The sequence below is a fragment of the Agrilus planipennis genome, unplaced genomic scaffold, assembly GCF_000699045.2.
Source record: "Agrilus planipennis isolate EAB-ADULT unplaced genomic scaffold, Apla_2.0 scaffold11, whole genome shotgun sequence".
NCBI lineage: Eukaryota > Metazoa > Arthropoda > Insecta > Coleoptera > Buprestidae > Agrilus > Agrilus planipennis.
The window spans coordinates 2104478-2124453 of NW_020440736.1; the positions used below are offsets into that span (position 1 = coordinate 2104478).

Consider the following 19976-nt stretch of genomic DNA (forward strand, 5'->3'; position numbering starts at 1 on the left):
AATCCTAACATAAATAGGTACCCAATCATCTCCGAAAATGTATCATAGTCCGCTGAGAGAGAGCTGTTTTTGTTCATCGTCATAAGACTGGTTGGACAAAAAAAAAACTTTTGGGTGTTTCATTCCCACCAGCCAGTAATGCTGGTGGGCGGGCAGTCCCTCCAGACTATGCCGGAAGGTAGGGCGGAAGGCCCTCTTCAGCCTGCTTTCAGGAATCGTGGGAATGGGTGGGTGATGGTTCGGGTGAGAAAGTTGAGACTAACGAAATAAAGACAGAAGAGGATGAAAGATTATCTATGAAATATTACTGCCCCAGAATTTGCCTAAGTGATCCAAGGAAACCACAGAAAAACTCGGATCAACGCAGACGGACCCGGAATCGAAGCGGCGGCCTAAACCTCTAGGCCAAGCCGCTCGGTACTGGTTGGACATGCACCCCCACCCTTTCCTATCCTGAACTAATTTCTGCATTTCCCTAAAGCTAGAACAACCCACATCCTTATCTATTTGCAAACAGTAGTCTGATGTAGATCTACCTCTACCTTTCCTAACTCCCATTTCTGCCTCTAAAATGTCTCTGACTAGACCTTTATGCCTGAGAAGGCGTCCTACTAACCTATAATCTCGCCTATTTCTTATTACCTTCAATGGAATCCTCTCTTCTCCTATTATTTCCAATACCTCTTCATTTCTAACCTTTTCTATCCACGTTATCCTCATCATCCGCCTATAACACCACATTTCAAACGCTTCTAACCTTTTCTTTTCCGCCGCTCCCACTGTCCATATTTAGCACCCGTACAGCGCAGCGCTCCAAAGGTACACCTTTAACAACTTTTTTAGAATTTCTAAACTAACCGTTCGCGAGCGTAGAAGTGATTTATTTTTATTGTAGGCGAGTCGACCCTGCGCTATCCTCTGCTTTATATCCCTACTACTCCTTCCATCCTCACTTATCTGACTTCCTAGATATCTAAAATCGGCCACTTCTTCTAATTCTTCGTCTCCTATCTTTATATTACCGCTCATATTTATATACTTTTAGAAAACCAGTGTTGCTATGAGAATATTGGAGCATCACATACTAAAGAAACCGATCGAATTCACATTTTTTAATATAATGTAGTTAAAGAATCTCGAAAATCTAGAAATATTGAGTGTTCTTTTTTTTTATGGTAAACAAAAGAAAATTTTTTAAATCAGTACTTGTTTATAGCGCTAGACTATGTTGTTATGGCTTTAAATGCATTCATGTAAGTATACATTGTAATATTGGTATTTTTTATTGATTAAAATAAATTACAGACTTAAGTAAGTACGTCATCAAATCCAAGCGATCAAAGCCCTGTAACTGATGTGATGTAGGAGCGTACACTTGAAACATTTGTGTAGGTTCCTGGATATCTGGCATCAGCGCAACCCATACCACCAGAAACCAATCCATAAAGTACACCATTCACTGTCAGTGGTCCTCCAGAATCACCCTTAAACGAAACATCTTCTGATTTGTAACTTGTAACACAAAATTTATTCAAAACATGTTAAATAGCATCTACGCAATTATTACTTAAAAACAACAAGTCAAGTTGCTGATATTAACAATGCAAGTGCTAAATGCAAATTTTGTAACAAAATATTCGCGAAAAGGACGTATACATTAAAGAGTCGCCTAAAATCACTACACTTCCGCATCTGCTTCCGTCTCCGCGTCCGCAAAAATATAGTGTTTCTACTTTCCTTCATCACATTTCCGTTGCATCGCTAATGTGTGATCGCAAAAATAAATAAATCCCACTAAATTTTGAACTGGAGACATGATTCCGTAAATATCATTCTAAATTTCCCAAATATTATGGAATTTTTCAAACTATTTGGAATTAATTTTCAATTCATTTTTGAATATTTCGAATTTCCACATTTGGTTTAGTAACTTCATCATCATAAGGTCGTCAGTCCTAAGAGTGGTTGGACACGCACCTCCACCCTTTCCTATCCTAAGCTAATCTTCGCATTTCCCTAAAACTAGATCATCCCACATCCTTAATTATTTGCGAACAGTAATCTAATCTAGGACGTTTAAAATTAGCATAGTCCGCCATAAAATTTTTATTTTCTTTCCTTTCTTCTTTGAACTTATTAACTAGACTTGAGTGGTTGCTGTCACATTACACCAATTAACGTGTAACAGAAAGAGACGCTGACAAGCAAAATTTAGGAAAGCAAAGACCCTTGTTTAAAGATATAATTCCAACCAGGCAGTTATAAAGCCGATCCTGATATTTTGCGTCGATTGGAGATGATTTCTAATGCTCCGCTAGTACGCGTGCCCAGTTTCTTCAGAAATCCTTCCATCTCCGTGCTGAATGTGGACAACTCACATTCCGACAACGACCTTTAGACCCAAATCAGAACAGCATCAGTTCACCTACTGGCCGCGAAACCTTTACCAATTTGACTAAAAGCATATGACATTTGAATACAACCACCCTTCTTTCGCTTTAATATATCCATTTTTTTGCCGTTGACAACTTAAGTATTCAATAACTTTCACATTTTTCTAACATTGCTAGGCTGAGGAGGACCTGAATGGATAGGTCCTCTAATGGCCTGGGTAGGGAGGTTTTAGTTGGTAGGCGCTTTTCGGAGTAAATCCAACACTACCTAGTCGTACGGGCAGCTGGGTGTTTTATGAAGATTTCCCCTCTTCCACGAAAACAAACAAAAAAGAATGAAATTTCCCCCAATTCTTAGTAGTAGTCTTATAATAATTCAACTCGATTTCAACTCCTATTTTATATTGTTACTGTAATGATCGTGGGTTTAACCAAATTAACTTCTAAGACTGGTAACGACAAGAACTATTTATTTACACTAATTATTAAAGATTTTAAAAACACTATTAAATTATTACTAAGCTTAGGTTATAAATTATTCTATTTATTTACACTACTGTTGATATATCACTATTCATTGCGCTATTTATTTCACTGCTATCACTGTCAATTTATTTCTCGATTCACTTCTGCAACGGTCAATTTGTTTCTTCTCCTATCTGCGATCGTCTCTTCCTTTAAATACTCTTTTGTTTACTTTCTGGAACCTTCTGGAAACATCCGGATAGTTTATTTATTCTTTGAACTGTTTAACTGCTTTTCCAGAATGCAGGTACGACACACACATTTACAAATACTGCGCACATGAAGAAAGGCGCCCGCGTCTAGTCGGCGAATCGATAAGCCATTCACTCACACGTGTGCCCGATCGCACACAAACACACTCGTGCTCGCTACATTACATTTCAAATTTGGCTACTTACACTGCAAGCGTCTTTTCCTCCTTTTTTCTCACCAGCACACAAATTTCTATCAGTAACATAAGTTTCGTTTTTGCCAAGGTAACGTCGAGCACATTCTTCATTGGAAACAATATGCATGGTTACTGCCTGCAATTGTGTCGGATAGGTACCGTTATAAGCCAAAGTACCCCAACCGACAACGGTTGCCAAAGTTCCGGCAGGTAACACAACGTTGGAACGTGGTAAGTCAATTGAAGCAACTCTTGTTCCAAAAATAAGATCTTTATTCAGAAGGAGAATGCCTATATCGTAGTCTATCGTTGAGTCGTTGTACAATGGATGAATGTGTATCTCTGCTACAATTATTGCTTCATTTGCTACTTGATTAAACCTGCTAGCACCGACACGTAACGTGACGTTACTTGCATTTTCCCTGTAAAACGAAAAAGATAAATGCCACGACTTTAAGGAATGTTTGGAACGTTATATTTCAAAACTAAATACACTAAAAAAAGTCTCACTTTAATTACCACCAAACGATTTCTATTGTTAGAATTAACCGATCTATTGTTGGGACGTCTAAAATTAAAAATAAAACCGTCACATTTACTTTTTTCTTTCAACTTATTAACCAGACTAGAATGGTTGCTGGCAGAACGTCTACCATACTTTTACTCACGTCAGACGTTGTAGTGAATATCGTAAACATAGGAAAGAGATGTCAGGTAGGAATTGCAGCGAACACTAATAGAGAAGCGAGAGTAACATTGCATCAATTGATGTGTAACAGAAAGAGATGCAGCCAAGCAGAATTTGAGCATGTTGCCGGCATTGGACATTAAAGAAAGTGGTTTAATAGTACTGTTCAATGGGATAGGTATATTTTTTCCTGTTATAGCAAGCATTTCACGATGCTGAACGTCTTACATCATCATCATAAGGTAGTCAGTCCTAAGACTGGTTGGACACGCACCTCCACTCTTTCCTATCCATAAAACTAGAATATCTAGCTCCTGTTTCTGCCTCTTTCATTATCCTAACATTCCACGATCCGATTCGTGAAATATTGCACCTATACCTATTGCACTTATTGATAACATCCCCCGAGGTAGTCTCCGCCTGGACGTCCGAATGGGGGACTAGTTTACGTCCGGAGTGCTTTACCCCAGAGGAGGCCATCATTTAATTTTTAACGTACGTTGTACTCGGGATCATAATGTGGTGGTTTCCAGTTGCCTTCCACATCGCAGTATTGTGCATCAGAGTGCCACACCGATCCTCGTGATCTTTGCCACCCTGAGTACTCAAAGAGCTGCTGCCCTCGTTCAAGGACTGTTTCTCTCAAGTCTGGTTTCTCTGTAAGAACCCCCGCCCCCCATTATGGCTGAACCTATAGTCCGGCTCCCTAAATCATCGAAACTCGCAAGCTGATCCACCCCCTCTAGCTTGTACAAGAGTTTAGTCAAGACTTAAGTCCCGTCGAATTTAATCACTTTTATGAAAAAATAAAAAATTTTAACGTCCCTTCTACCCCTTTCTGTTGATACAATTTGGAAGAATCCACTCTATTATAAAGGATTCCCAAACTGATTCTATATTCTGTTGTTTCACTGCACTACAAGAAAATCGCAGATCTGTTTAAACCATTATACCAGACGGACTCAAAATCAACTCAATGTCTCTCCAAAGGCTATAAAAATGATCCACACCATGTTGTAAGCTAACGTTTTTACGTAAAAAAAAAATTCTGGGAATAACAATAAAAAATAATAGCACCATAGATTGCCTATATCAAAATTGAAGAGATTACTTTATCAGTAGCAATTCCACACCAGATAACATTTTTTTTGTGTGTAATTTTCCTAAGCACCAAAATTTCAAGTTTCTAATTCAACGAGAAGTACAAGCGCGGGATGAAGAGTTCATAGGCTGACCCATATATGGCTCTACCAGTATCAAATCCATATGATTTTTAGTTAGCCCTAACCTTCAAAAAACACGTGCATAAATTTGACAGCTGTTGCACTATTAGTATCTGAGTTATAGCATTTTTAGTGAAAGAACTTTTGTTGTTTGAAGAAGAAAGTGCTGTTTCATCAAGACAATGCACAGTGTCACAAATCAATGAAATCGATAGCAAAATTCCATGAATTGGGCTTCGAATTGCTTCCGCATCCACCGTACTCTCCAGATTTGGCACCCAGCGACTTTTTTCTGTTCTCAGACCTCAAGAGGATGCTCGCTGGACAGAAATTAAGAGGTAATAGCTGAAACTGAAGCCTATTTTGAGGCTAAAGACAAATCGTATTATAAAATTGATATCGAAAAATTGTAAGACCTCTATAATCGTTGTATCGCCCTCGAAAAAAACTATATTGAATAATAAAATCAAATTCTATCAAAAAAAAATAATTTTTTCTATGCTAGCCTACGAACTTTTCAGCCCTAGTTCTAATAGCTAAATAAATCAGTGAATCGTTCGAAATGCAAAACTCTAAAAATGGCAATGCAATTAGCCATAATTTTCCCCTAGTGTCATTTACTTACTCATAAGTACAATGCGCTGCTGTGAGGACCCATTTTGGTGAAATAATGCAAGCTCCACACGAAAATTCATTTGCAATATATAATTGTGCAATATACGGAAACTTATCTATAGTCGTTACGTTTCCGCCGACTATCCTCCCTTCATCTTCAACGATATCGATATCAGACTGTGTTGGGAAAGCCCATACTCCTAACAAATGCATGACTTAACTAAATATAAATTCATAGAAAAGACGTAGGGTACATAATAACACTTACCCAAAACAAGTGAAGCTAAAGTTATAAATAAGAAGACCTTCATAATAAAACATACATAAAGTGAAAGTGATCGTTATTTTGATAATTATTGTATTGGTACCGGTAGCAGACGTATTATCAACTACCTAGTAATTAAAACACACGAGGCGCCTTGTGAAGATAACTTTTTTGTAGCCCGTTTATATCGAAACGCAACAAAAACAAAAAACGGGGAAAGCGTGTATTAGTGCACACGCGCAAGAAGTGAAACTTCTTTAGGTTGTGTATTATATAGGGTTTATACAGAAATCGACATTTTAGAAAACCGGTTTTCGGATAGTAATTTTTCCAGAAAACCGGTTTTAACCGTGATTAAAAGCAGTTTTTGACTGAAATTATTTACTAAACTGTACATAAAGAAACCAGAAGACAAACTGATGGAAAATCTAAATTAATTCATCCAATAGACAAAACACACCAAACCACTTGCGACCGATATGATTCCAAGAACCAAACCGCTTGCAACAGTGTATTCATCAATCTGGTAAATTTGGCTACATTTGTCATTTTCAAATTTTTTTTAAATGTTATTCATACATTGAAAACCGATATTTTCTACTAAAAACCGGTTTTTAAAAACCGACAAGCCCTAGTATTATAGTAGTATTTTTAAAAGAAAATTGACTTAAGCTATTGCATTATCTAATTGCCAAACACCAGAAAAATTCAACATTATTTCGAGCGGACGAATGCGAAATATTTGGTTCAATTTTTTAAAAAACTTCTACGTTTGCACCATACAGAACTTCAAAGGGGAATTACAAATCAAAACAAACACAAACGCGTATGCAATCCATATGTAATACAGCGATCTGCTGACAATTTGTCGAAATGGCAATTTTCGGATTATCGGTTTCTACTAACAGGCTAGCTTCTGAAGCTTGTTCAAATGACTCCTTTTGGGTATATCCACCTGGGGTCACATGTGATGCGTGACGTGACGCGTGTTGCGTTCGAATCCACCCTATTATGTACCTACCCTCTCAGTTGGTAATATTCGAAAGCTCACGCTTTAACTAATTATAGAAAGTAACCCTTTCCATGGTCATTTTCCCCTCTTTCGTCCATTACCCTGGTATTCCATCGAATAATACCAAATGAGAATCCTTCATGAAAGTCCCCACTCACATTCCTACAACCCTTCAAACTAAAATTACCCTCAAAAAACAGAATTAAGTTTGTGGACAGATTGGGAACATTGATTGTACTAATGGTGAAGCTACCTTGGACCGAAAAAACGTTTATCCATGGTACAAAATGTTCTCAGAGGGCCGAGAAGATGTGAACGGCGAAGAGCGTGTCGGACGCCTGAGCACGTCAACAACAGATGAAAACATTGATGAAGTGAAGAAAATAGTATTGGCCAATCGTCAAATCACCATTAGAGAAGCTGCTGAGGACCTAAACATATCGATTGGCTCCTTCCATTTTACCAATGATTTGGACATGAGACGAGTCGCCGCGAAATTCGTACCAAAATTGCTAAGAAGCTGTTGAACTCTATCCGCGACGACCCAAATTTATTCGAGAGGGTTATAATTGGTGACGAATTATGGGTTTATGGTTATGACGTGGTAACCAAAGCTTAGTAATCCCAATGGAACCTACCGCACGAACCAAGACTGAGAAAAGTGCGCCAAGTTAGGTCGAATATGAAGGATTTGCATGCAGTTTTCTTCGATTACAGGGACGTGGTGCATCATGAGTTCTTACCACATGATAGAATGGTCAAGAAGGAATATTACACCTACAAGTTACGCGCAATTTGCGGGAAGCAATCCGCCAGAAACGTCCGGACTTATGGAAGAACAAAAATTGGCTTTTATACCATGATAACCCCTTTTCATACATCGTTGCTTATGCGCGAACTTTTGACCAGAAACAACACTAATAATGCCACAGGTACCGTGTTCCCCAGATCTGCCCCCCTGTGACTTTTTCTTGTTACCGAAACTGAAGAGGCCCATGAAAGGACAACGCTACGCTACAATTGACGAGAAAAAACTGCATCAAAGGAGAAACTGAACAAGATCACATAAAATGATTTTTTGAAGTGCTTCGAGGATTGTTGTTAGCACAAGTATATAATATCTGGTGGGGATTACTTTGAAGAGGACAAAATAGATATTCATGGATAAATAAATAATTTTTAAAAAAACACAAAATTCATGATACTTTTTGAACAGACCTCGTACAAGGTCATATAAGGAATTGATAGATCAGTTTAATGATATCGCATAATAAGACCACAGACCTCCCCTCGGCTGGTTACCAAAGAACTGAAGGTATTCTCATTAGCATCAACGACTCTCATCAACAGGTGATGGTATTCTCTTCTGGATTATCCATCACCGGCAGACACCGACTATCAGTGACACACGGATAGTCAGAATACAAAATGCTTATTAAACTGAACAATATTTTGACGGACGGCTTCCTGCCCGCGCGTTGTCTAGATGATAGTGATAATCAAACTTAATACATATAAACAACAAAATAATTGGCATCCAAGTTTTCTCCATTTCGATTTACTAGACTTGATCTCGAGAAAGATAAATGCCACGATATCAAGGAATGATTGAAACGTTATAATTCAAATTTTTTTTAAAACCAAATAAACTACAAAAACTTCATCCTAGTGGCCATTTAATCTTTTCGATGCGTTCCGTCCACTTCTAATGTGAGAATTAACGCTAGAATAACAAAATTTAAAAATCCATACTAGTCGTAGTGTAGTGTCAATGTCAACTATGATATGGACTTCCAGACCCCTTTCTCAACTTTGACTACTAGAAAAAGCTAGACATACCTAGCAAAAAACTTGTAAACAATCCAAAAGTAATTCTTTAAAAATGCACAAAGGTTTAAAAATGTATATATCTGAATAAATCAAACATTAACAACGATCGGCACCGCATCCTTTTAGGATTACACCTACGTATGGTGCCGCCAAGAAACAAACCATTTTTTCAATGAGAATTCCTACTTTTGTTAGATTGTCTGGGTTGTTCTAGATAGATTTATGTATCACAGGTGTAATTGAAAAGGATTTTTTTTAATAGCAATGAAACATTGGCACCGATCTAATTAAAGATTTGCACAAACTCTATATACTTGCTAACAGAAAGTCGAAAACCTGAAACTATGTCATTCCAGTTCAGTTTAATGTAAATATTCGGAGGAATGAATGCTATTTCTTTTTTCCATTTTCTAAAAAATACGTGTTTACTAGACTTGTGTAACTCATGAACGAGTCGGTCACAAGAACGGTTCACTTCAATTGAGCCGAGTGAAGTAGTTCAGCAATTGAAAGAATTGTAGTTCAGTAGTTCACATCTTGTACAGTAGGACTCATGTATTTTCAGCCTATCGGGACTATTCGACTCATCTCCATCCCCATTTTGTGGCAGTCACAAACCAATCAGAAAAAAACTGCGTAAATCTTTCCACAGTAATTACGTGCCAATTTTGCATATAAAACGTACAATTTGCTTTTGCGCATTTATTTTTTCATTGGTTGAGAAGCGTAAGGGAAGTTTTACATGAGAAGTGGGAAATGGGGACGAAAAATTTGAAAATACATGAGTAAAATCAATTGAAAATAGATCGTAATGAAAAGGTATGAGTTGTACTACATTATTGGACGTTTTGCGTACTGAACTGAACTAAATGAACTACTGAACTAGATCATTGAAGAAAATTTATTTAACTACGTCAGTGAATTGAACTACAATTCCCAAGTCTACTGTTTAGTCTCTTCTAAATTCGACCAGAAACGTACATTGTTATCGCTTCTCACTGACCTGTTGCTTCAATAATTTTATGTGTAGGCACTAGAATATATTACTGTGACTTTAGGTGCGTTCAAAAAACACACGCTGTAACACTAGTAGTTCTTTTATTGATAATAATAAATTATACAATTAAAAGTATATTATCAAACCCATGCAATCAAAGTCCTGTAACTGATGTGATGTAGGAGCGTACACTTGAAACATTGGTGTAGGTTCCCGGAAGTCCGGGAAGAGCGCAAGCTGTACCGGAAGAAACCAATCCATAAAGTACACCGTTCACTGTCAGTGGTCCTCCAGAATCACCCTGTAACAGAAACGAAACATGCTTCTAATTTGCCACACAAAACTAATATAAACATGTTAGCCTCTATGCCATTATGGCATCAGAAGGAATAGTTAAAGACGTTATGATATTCCGAGGAAAAATGCTTAAGTACATGAATATTGTATGTGTTTGGATCCAATAGTCGTGTACGATTTGATCCAAATAACAGAAGGATCTAAGGGAATAAATTTTATTTCAAAAACATGTGTTTTCACTAAGAAATACGTAGTTACATGTTAAACATACTTAGATTTCATAAAAGTATATCTGGAAGGTTGAACTTGGATGCATTTTTCATTGGAAGGGAGATAAAGGTCCAAATAAAAATCACTGAGTGCCTACAAAATAATTCTAACAAATAGTTAAAAAACTTCAATCCATTTGTCGTCGCCATTTGTTGATGTCCATAGAAACCGGAAGTCGGCATGTAGAGAACTAATATGTTACTAATGTAATTAATTTTATTTTGGCGTTAAGTGCAACCATTGGATTAAATAAGTCGGTTATGAAGTATCTCACTAAATAAACTGACAACATAATTCCCTAAATATCACATCACATTCTTCAAATGGTTTGAGATTCCAATCATAAGATTAAATAATTCGGTTATAAATAATCCCGTTAGATAAACTGACATCATAATTATAATAAATATTATTTCAAATTCCTCAGATATTTTGAGATTAACTAATCGAAATTAGTTTTTAATTCTTTCTTCATTCACAATTCAAGAATTTGATAATAATAATAAAACCTTAATAAACAGTTCTACAATACTCAAATCTATTTTCACCGTCTTTTCGTCAAAATGATTAATACAAAGCACAACAATAAGATATTTCCTTCTACTGAAAATTACCCTACTATATGGAAGATTTAGTATGAATAGTAAATTGTTGAACATATAATATTAAAAAGAAATTAACTCCAACACATATTATTCATAATAATAATTCAGCGATTGTGATTACTATTTCACCATTAAAAAAAGAACCAAAACAACAAACACGTTGTAGGCAGTTCCAACGTGAACGTAGACCACACTATCAGCTGTTGCTACTTTCTGTGGGATACAATAGTGTTTGATAAGATCCTTTTCTAATAAAGAAAAGACTTAGTTCGATAAGTATTCGATAAACGATAGGAAATATTAATCTGAAAATTCATTTTTCGAATTTTTATCCACTACAAACTACCTTAGCTTAATAAAGGAAAATTGTTACTCTTGTCACACCCTCGCCGGGAATTGAACCCCAGACCTTTCGCATTACGTACCAATGCCCTGACCACTAAGCTACGAGAGATAACAACAGCAACAACGACAAACCGTACTTATTAAGTCACAGATCTGTTGAACTAATATAATTGTATACACTATGTATACTATATACTCTCTATATTATGTGTACTAGATATACTATAAATATGAAACACTGACATTTTTTGAAGTGGTTAGTTTTTAATATGACATCATCATCATCATCATAAGGTCATCAGTCTTTAGACTGGTTGGACACGTACCTCCACTCTTTCCTATCCTGAGCTAAACTTCGCATTTCCCTAAAACTAGAACAGCCCATCCTTAACTATTTGCGAACAGTAATCTAATCTAGGTCTACCTCTACCTCTCCTAACTCCTGTTTCTGCCACTAATATGTCCCTTCATGCCTGAGAAGGTGTCCAACCAACCTATCTTGCCTATTTCTTATTGGGTTCCATAGAATCTTCTGTTCTCTTACTCTTTCTAATACCTCTTCATTTCTAACCTTTTCTACCCACGATATCCTCATCATCCGCCTATAACACCACATTTCGAACGCTTCTAACCTTCTTTTCCGCCGCACCCGTACAGCGCCGTACTCCAAACATACACCTTTAACAACCTTTTTCGAATTTCTAAATTAACCGTTCGCGAGCATAGAAGAGACTTCTTTTTATTAAAGGCGACACGACCCTGCATCAATCTGAAAATTAATTTTTCGAATTTTTAACCAATACAAACTACCTCGAATAAAATAATTCGAAGTGGTCTGTATTCTGTCGAAACTGCCAGACGCGGGTCGCGATTTCGGTCTTTTTGGATCTCATCAACGCGTCGCAGGCAGCTCCGACAGACCAACTTTTACCTGCTGTCTTACCTTGTTGGAGCATACGTAATCCTAAAATGTAGCATCGTGCTACAGGTGGCGTTTACTGCGCCATTTGTGGTATTCACAAACTACCTCAGATTAATGAGATTCGACAACAGCAACAATTTTCCCTCATTAACCTACGGTAGTTTGTAGCGGGTAAAAATTGGAATAATGAATTTTCAAATTAATATTTCATATTAAAAACTAACCACTTCTAAAAATCTCAGTGTTTCATATTTCGATAAACGACCTTCTCGAAAATTACTGAATCGTTAGAAAATTCAAACGTTTGTTTTGAATTCGACACGGTGTTTTTTTCTCTCTTTCTTGTCAAGGAAATATCTATTTTTTTACTTACATTACAAGCGTCTTTTCCTCCTTGTGGATAACCAGCACATAAATTTCTATCAAAAACCCAGGTATCGTTACTGCCGACGTAAAGACGAGCACATTCCTCATTGGAAATAATGGGCACATTCACTTCCTGCAATTGCGTAGGAAGGGCACCATTAAAAGATAAAGTACCCCAACCGGCAACGGTGGCCATAGTTCCCACAGGTAAAACAACATTGGGTGGTGCTAAAGCAATTGAATTAACTTTTTCTCCAAATACAAGATGTTTTTTTAGAAGCAGAATGCTTATGTCGTAGTCCTGTGTTGTTTCATTGTACAAGGGATGAATGTATAACTTTGCTAGATTAATTGCTTCGTTTCCTGTTTGATCGAACTCGGTAACACCTACAAATAACGTAATGTTGTCTATAAGATCCCTATACCTACAAAGAACAGAATAATTAGTACTCAAGCGTTAACTGCACAACGTAAATATAAAACCATAACTAATTGAAATTGTAACCTCGTGGAAGAAACCTTCCCTAGGCTGGGGCAATGACAGGTCAGATTGTAATTGAGCGACAATAGATAGGTAATCTTGTATTTCAATTTCAATAAACATGCTCGTTTAGAGGAGGGGAAGAGAGAAGACGATCTTCGAAGAATAATATATTTTACGTTTCTAAACGAACGAGGCTGATCCGAAGGGACTTGAACCTTGACGAAACTCTCGTACAAGCTAGAGTGGGTGGATCGGCTTGCGAGTTTCGATGATTTAGGGAGCTGGATCATAGGTTTAATCATAATGTGGGGGGTTCTTAAAGAGAAATCAGACTAAGACAAATCCCTGAAAGAGGGCAGCAGCTCTTTCAGTACTCAGGGTGGCGGAGATCACGAGGATCGGTATGGCACTCTGATGCACAATACTGCGATGTGGAAGGCAATGGAGAACCACCACATTATGATATCCCAAGAAAAACACACCAAACTCAAATGATGACGTTCTCTGGGGTGAAGCACTTCAGACGTAAACTAGTCCCCCATTCGGATGTCCGGGAGGGGACTACTTAGGGGGGTGTCATCAATAAGTGCAGTCGGAGCGTGGAATGTTAGGACAAATAGGGAAATTGGATAATTTAAAAGTAGAGATAAATAGGTTAAAAAATAAATATAGTAGGTATTAGTTAAGTGCGTTGGCCCGAAGCTGGTGACTTCTGGAGTGGATACTTTAGAATAATGCATACAATTGCAATGCGTAGGAAAGTAGGGCAGAGTGTTTAGAAAGTTATTTACAAAAAAGCGATAGGATAGTTATGGTTAAATTAAACTCGAAGCTGGTAAAAATGGTATTAGTGCAGGTCTACATGCCTGCATCATCTTACAGTGTTGAAGACGTAGAAGCGGTTTATGCAGATATAGAAGACGTGTTAAGTTTAGTGAAAGGGCAGGAAAACCTTATAGATGTAGGGGACTTTAACGCAGTAATAGGTGAAAGTCGAGTGGGTGCAATGGCAGATTTCTTTGGATTAGTCAATAGAAATGACAGGGGAGATAAGCCGATATAATCTTACGATAAACATAACTTAACCGTCGCGAATACTTTATTCAACCATCACGTAAGGAGGCGCTATACGTGGAAGATGCCAGGTGATTTAGGCAGATATCAGTTAGATTATATACTTGTTAGGCAAACATTTGAAAATCAAGTGAAGGATTGTAGGAGTTATCCAGGAGCAGATATAGATAGCGATCATAATTTAGTAGTTATGAAGACCAATCTTAAATTCAAAATTCTGAAAAAGAAGGAAGGTAGGAGACGTCTCGACGAAAAGCTAAAATGTAACGAAGCGCGTGATAGGCTAGGTACAAGGACAGACGAAATACTAATGGCGGCTAGAGAAACGAATGACGGGGACATAGAGACAGAATGGAACTGCATTAAAACGTGTCTAAGGTCAGCAGCTACAGAGGTACTACGTCTTAAACAAAACGAAAGTAGGAAACCCTGGATAACAAATGAGATTGTAGGATTAATAGACGAAAGGCGGAAATACAAAAACAGGACAGACGAAGAAGGGCAAAAAAGATATAAAGCTATGAAGTGGGAAATAATTAGGAAGTGTAGGGCAGCTAAGGAACAGTGGATTGATAGGATGTGTAAAGAAGTAGAAGAAAAGTTTGAAGTAGGTAAAACCGATGAGGCTTATAATATAATTAAAAGGAATTTTAGAGATGTAGGATACAGTACTAATCTGATAGAATCTTACGATAAACATAACTTAACCGTAGTGAATACTATATTTAACCATCACGGTAGGAGGCGCAAATAGTTAAGGATATGGGTTGTTCTAGTTTTAGGGAAATGCGAAGATTAGCTCAGGAAAGCAAAAAGTGGAAGTGCGTGTCCAATCAGTCTTAGGACTGACTACTTTATGATGATGATGATGGTGATGAGATGAACGAGAAATAGATTGTACTAATGAAATCAATCAGTAGGTCGCAGATAAATGGTAACGTTACTAATCATAATGTCTCTTTGTACCAATGTGCTTTAAGTGTTTTGTCATTTACATACCCATAGACACAATGTCCTGCGGTGAGAACCCACTTTGGTGAAATAATGCAAGACCCACACTCAAAATTATTATCAAGACGTAACTGTGCAAGGTACGGAAATTTTTCTATAGTCGTTGCGTTTCCACCAACAATCCTCACTTCATCTTCAGCGATATCAAATTGTCTAGGGAGGGCCCCGATTCCTAATAACAATGTAAACAGCTTAATTAAATTTTAATTTAAACAAAAGGTGCAAGGTATTTAACTACACTTACCCAGAAGAAGGGAAACTAAAGTTATAAACAGGAACACCTTCATAATGGATTTTATAAGTCGTTACCAGGACGTCAATGATAATGATCGTTATTTCGCTATTTATAGTATTTGTATCGGTATCAAATGTTTTATCAGGTAGTCACTGACATCCACGAGGAGATGTAAAGATAATTTTTTTGGTGCTTCTCTGAATTTTTATGAAAAACATAAAGTAAAAAATTTTTCAGTCTCTAATACATGGCACATTTCATTAGTTATCTAAGGATAAATGCGAAAATATCATCTTCACGTTATCTTAGATTACCTTTTTCTATTAAAAACTTCTAATTTCTAATTATTATCATAAGGTCATCAGTCTTTAGACTGGTTGGACACGTACCTCCACTCTTTCCTGAGCTAAACTGCGCATTTCCATAAAACGAGAACAACCCACATCCTTAACTATTTGCGAACAGTAATCTAATCTAGGTCTACCTCTACTCCTACTACTAACTTATCCCGCCTATCTCCTATTGACTTCCATAGAGTCCTCTGTTCTCCTATTCTTTCTAATACTTCTTCATTTTTAACCTTCTCTATCCACGGTATCCTCATCATTTACGTGTAACACCACATTTCGCAACGACCACCGTCCATGTTTTGCACCCGTACAGTGCGGCACTCTAAACACACCTTTAACAACCTTCCTTCTCTAATATATCTCCTAACTTATGGCCTGTGTATAGGTTCTCTAAATATTCTTTCTACTTATCTGCTTTTTTCTCATTTTCTATCAAAATATAAACGAGGCAGGGGTCCCTCGTTTCTTATATTTTATTACTATTGTATCCTACATCTCTAAAATTCCTTTTAATTATATTATAATCTTCACCGGTTTTACGTAGTTCAAACTTTTCTTCTCCTTCTTTACACCTCATATCAATCCACTGTTCCTTAGCTGCCCTGCACTTCCTAATTAAGCATACATTAGAGAAAAATTTATCAGATTAGCATCGGGCGTTGCTGTTCAACTGACAGAAATTTTACATCATATTAAACCAATGGCTTCGTAAACATATATGCAATTTTTCAGAAACAGCAGTTTTCCTACCGATCTTGCTTCTTGTTTCAACTCGTCAAATATATAATCAATAGAAGAATAGAAAGAAAAAGATGAAAAACAAAAAAAATGTATAAAACTCAGGAAGAAAAAGAAAGTGTAAGAGAAAGATGAATGAGATGGGTGTTTGGGCGTATAGGCAGTGGACTTCTGGAGGTTATTACCAATGAAAATTCACTGCTGTACAACCTTAATTAAAAAGCTGTACCACTTGTTAGAAAACGAATAAACAGGACAGTGGGTTTAAATATTTTATTTACACTATTTACAAAATCGTGGTTCAAATTTGTGCGTAGATATATGAAAGAACTGTAGAAACAAACTCTTGAAAACTCTGCTTAGTAACTATATTTTTTGACTATTTATTAAATTTTAAATTAAAGTGGGGTTGTAATAGAGGGTGGTGATTTTTGAACATAGCGCCTATCATTGGTGAAGAGGAGTGGTAAGGATGTTGATAAAGGGAAGGAGGTATTGAGAGGGCAGGGGTAGAACAAGTAATGCACAAGGCTAATGACACTGCCTGACGAAATTTCCAAATCTACCGATTCCGACTAAATACCTACAATCGCTATTGTAAACCTTTACAAAATAGAATTCAACCATAAAATTGAAATGAACTGTATTCCCAAATGATCGGATCATAAAGTAAACAATTAGAATATATCCAGATGTGTCGAGAATAGATAGTTTAAATATTTAAATGGTTTTATGACGAGCAGTTTAAGATCTTTAGAAATGTAAATAATAACAGAATATTGCACCCCATTTCTTAGACCTAAATACAATACGACTTTTTACATGACCTGAACTATTGAACGTCGGCAAATACTTTATGAATGTTAACAATGGGGAAGGAGGAAAAGGAAAAATTACAAGAAATAGAAGAAGGATTGGACAAATATAATGAAGAAAATAGTAAGAAATAAGGAAAAAGAAAGGAAAAATCAGTTAAAAAGAAGAAGATTAAAATCAAGAATAGACAGTTCTGTTCCAATGTAGCTTTCCTGACATGATAAAAAAGGTATTGAAAATAGTCGGCGGGGTAATCCCCGGATGCAAAGAAGCGAAAATAATAGAGTAATCCAAATTAATTGGAGTGAGTTAGAAACTGTAAATACACAGCAAAACTTGTATGACTGTGGGGGAAACTTTTCTGTCCAGAGAGGACGGTAAGGAAATCATTAACCAGAAAAATCCGCCTTATTTGTGAGAGAAACATAATGCACACAAGAATTAATATCGCCATGTATACATACAGAAGAGTGATACTTAGATTGTATAAAGAGCAACAGGCTCTTATAGTATGCAAGGGAAAAAATGGTAGGGAAAGAGCGAATATAAAGATAGGAGACGAAAAATTAGAAGAAATGACCGATTTCAGGATCTAGGAAGTCAGATAAGTCAGGGCGGAAGGAGTAGTAGGGATATAAAGCAGAGGATAGCGCAGGGTCGACTCGCCTTCAATAAAAGAAATCACTTCTATGCTCTCGAACGGTTAATTTAGAAATTCGAAAAATGTTGTTTGGAGCACGGCACTGTACGGGTGCAAAACAACGCGTGCGGCGGAAGGAAAGGGTTAGAAGCGTTTGAAATGTGGTATTACAAACGAATGATGAGGATACCGTGGATAGAGAAGGTTAGAAATGAAGAGGTGTTAGAAAGAATAGGAGAACAGAGAACTCTATGGAGGTCAATAAGAAATAGGCGAGATAGGTTAGTAGGACACCTCCTCAGGTCTAGTCAGAGACATATTAGAGGCAGAAACGGTTTAGACCATTGCTTAGCATTCGGGAGGACGCCGGTTCGATTCCGGGTCCGTCTGCCTTGGTCCAAGTTTTTCTGTGGTTTCCTTGGATCACCTAGGCAAATGCTGAGGCACTAATATTCAACAGATAATCTTTCATTCTTTTATATCTTCATTTCGTCCGTCTCATCTTTCTCACCCTATCCACCAAACACCCAAAAGTTTTCTAGAGATAGAAATAGATTAGATTACTGTTCGCAAATTGTTAAGAATGTGGGTTGTTCTAGTTTTAGAAATTTGCGAAGATTAGCTCAAGATAGGGAAGAGTGGAGATGCGTGTCCAACCAATCTTACGACTGGGGACCTTATGATGATAATGCACTAACACAATCTTTGGTACATCTTTCTGCAGAAAATCCTGCAATAGATCACCTAAACCGAATATACTTGTGAATCAAGTACTAATATCGGTAGATACTTATACAGGCGCAATTCTGGGTTGTTCTGAGCAAATTGCTGTATCACAGGTGTAGTTAAAGATGAAAAAAAAGAAAAAAACACTGAAACTTTTTGCCACCGTTCGAACTAAAGATTTCCACAGATTCTATATACCTAAATACCAGCAGAAAGTCGAAAATCTGGAACTGTGCCAATCCAGTTCAATTTGATGTAAATATTAGGAGGAATAGATGTCGTTTCTTGCCAAGTAAATGAATGCTTTCCGACTTCTCTAATGTATACTTATTGTATTTCGTTTCTTCTAAATTTGATCAAAAACATACATTGTTACTGCATCTCACTGTCCTGTTGCCTCAATATTTTTTTGTGTAGGTACTAGAACTAGAATATCTTGCTGTGGTTTTAGGTACGTTAAAAAAAATGCATGCTTTAACACTCGTTTTTTATTGATAATAATAAATTACACATTCAGTAGTATGTTATCAAACCCATGCAATCACAGTCCTGTAATTGATGTGATGTAGGAGCGTACACTTGAAACATTGGTGTAGGTTCCTGGAAATCTGGCATCAGCGCAAGCTGTACCGGAAGATACCAATCCATAAAGTACACCGTTCACTGTCAGTGGTCCCCCAGAATCACCCTGTAACAGAAAGGGAACATGCTTCTAACTTGCCACACAAAACTAATATAAACATGTTAGCCTCTATGCCATTATGATATTAGAAGGAATAGTTAAAGACGTTATGATATTCCGAGTACATGAATATTGTATGTGTTTGGATCCAACAGTCGTGTATGCTTTGATACAAATAATAGAAGGATCTAAGAGAATAAATTTTATTCAAAAATATGTGTTTTCACAAAGAAATACGTGGTTACATATTATACCTATGTTTATAAAAGTACTAGTGACCCGCCCCAGCTTCGCACGGGTGCAATGCTGATACTAAATATATCTTTGTTTTGTTTAGATTATTATCGAAAAGGGGAAATCTTCAAAAGATACCCCCTGAACATACTAAATATACTACAGAATGTCTTTATATACAACATTCACAGTTTTTTTGTCATTAGACAATACAAACCGGCCTCCCGGCCGGTACCGCCGCAACC

At 37.0% G+C, this 19976-nt stretch overlaps 2 protein-coding genes across 2 annotated transcripts in view; both read right to left on the reverse strand.

The window, feature by feature from the left end:
• Positions 1–1337: 1337 nt before the first annotated feature.
• LOC108733896 (brain-specific serine protease 4-like) lies at positions 1338–15636 on the reverse strand. Its single transcript, XM_025979867.1, has 7 exons — positions 15555–15636; positions 15299–15482; positions 12749–13166; positions 10096–10237; positions 5843–6032; positions 3317–3728; positions 1338–1484 (listed from the first exon to the last, which is right to left on the reverse strand). The coding sequence occupies exons 1-7, from the start codon at positions 15595–15597 to the stop codon at positions 1338–1340; spliced, it is 1536 nt and encodes a 511-aa protein (XP_025835652.1). The 5' UTR covers positions 15598–15636.
• A 3649-nt stretch (positions 15637–19285) lies between these two features.
• LOC108733924 (trypsin-7-like) overlaps positions 19286–19976 on the reverse strand; it is a 5728-nt gene continuing 5037 nt past the window's right edge. The window contains exon 5 of the mRNA XM_025979868.1: positions 19286–19503. Within this exon, the coding sequence (XP_025835653.1) occupies positions 19357–19503 (147 nt within the window). The 3' untranslated portion in view covers positions 19286–19356. The remainder of the gene's footprint in view (positions 19504–19976) is intronic.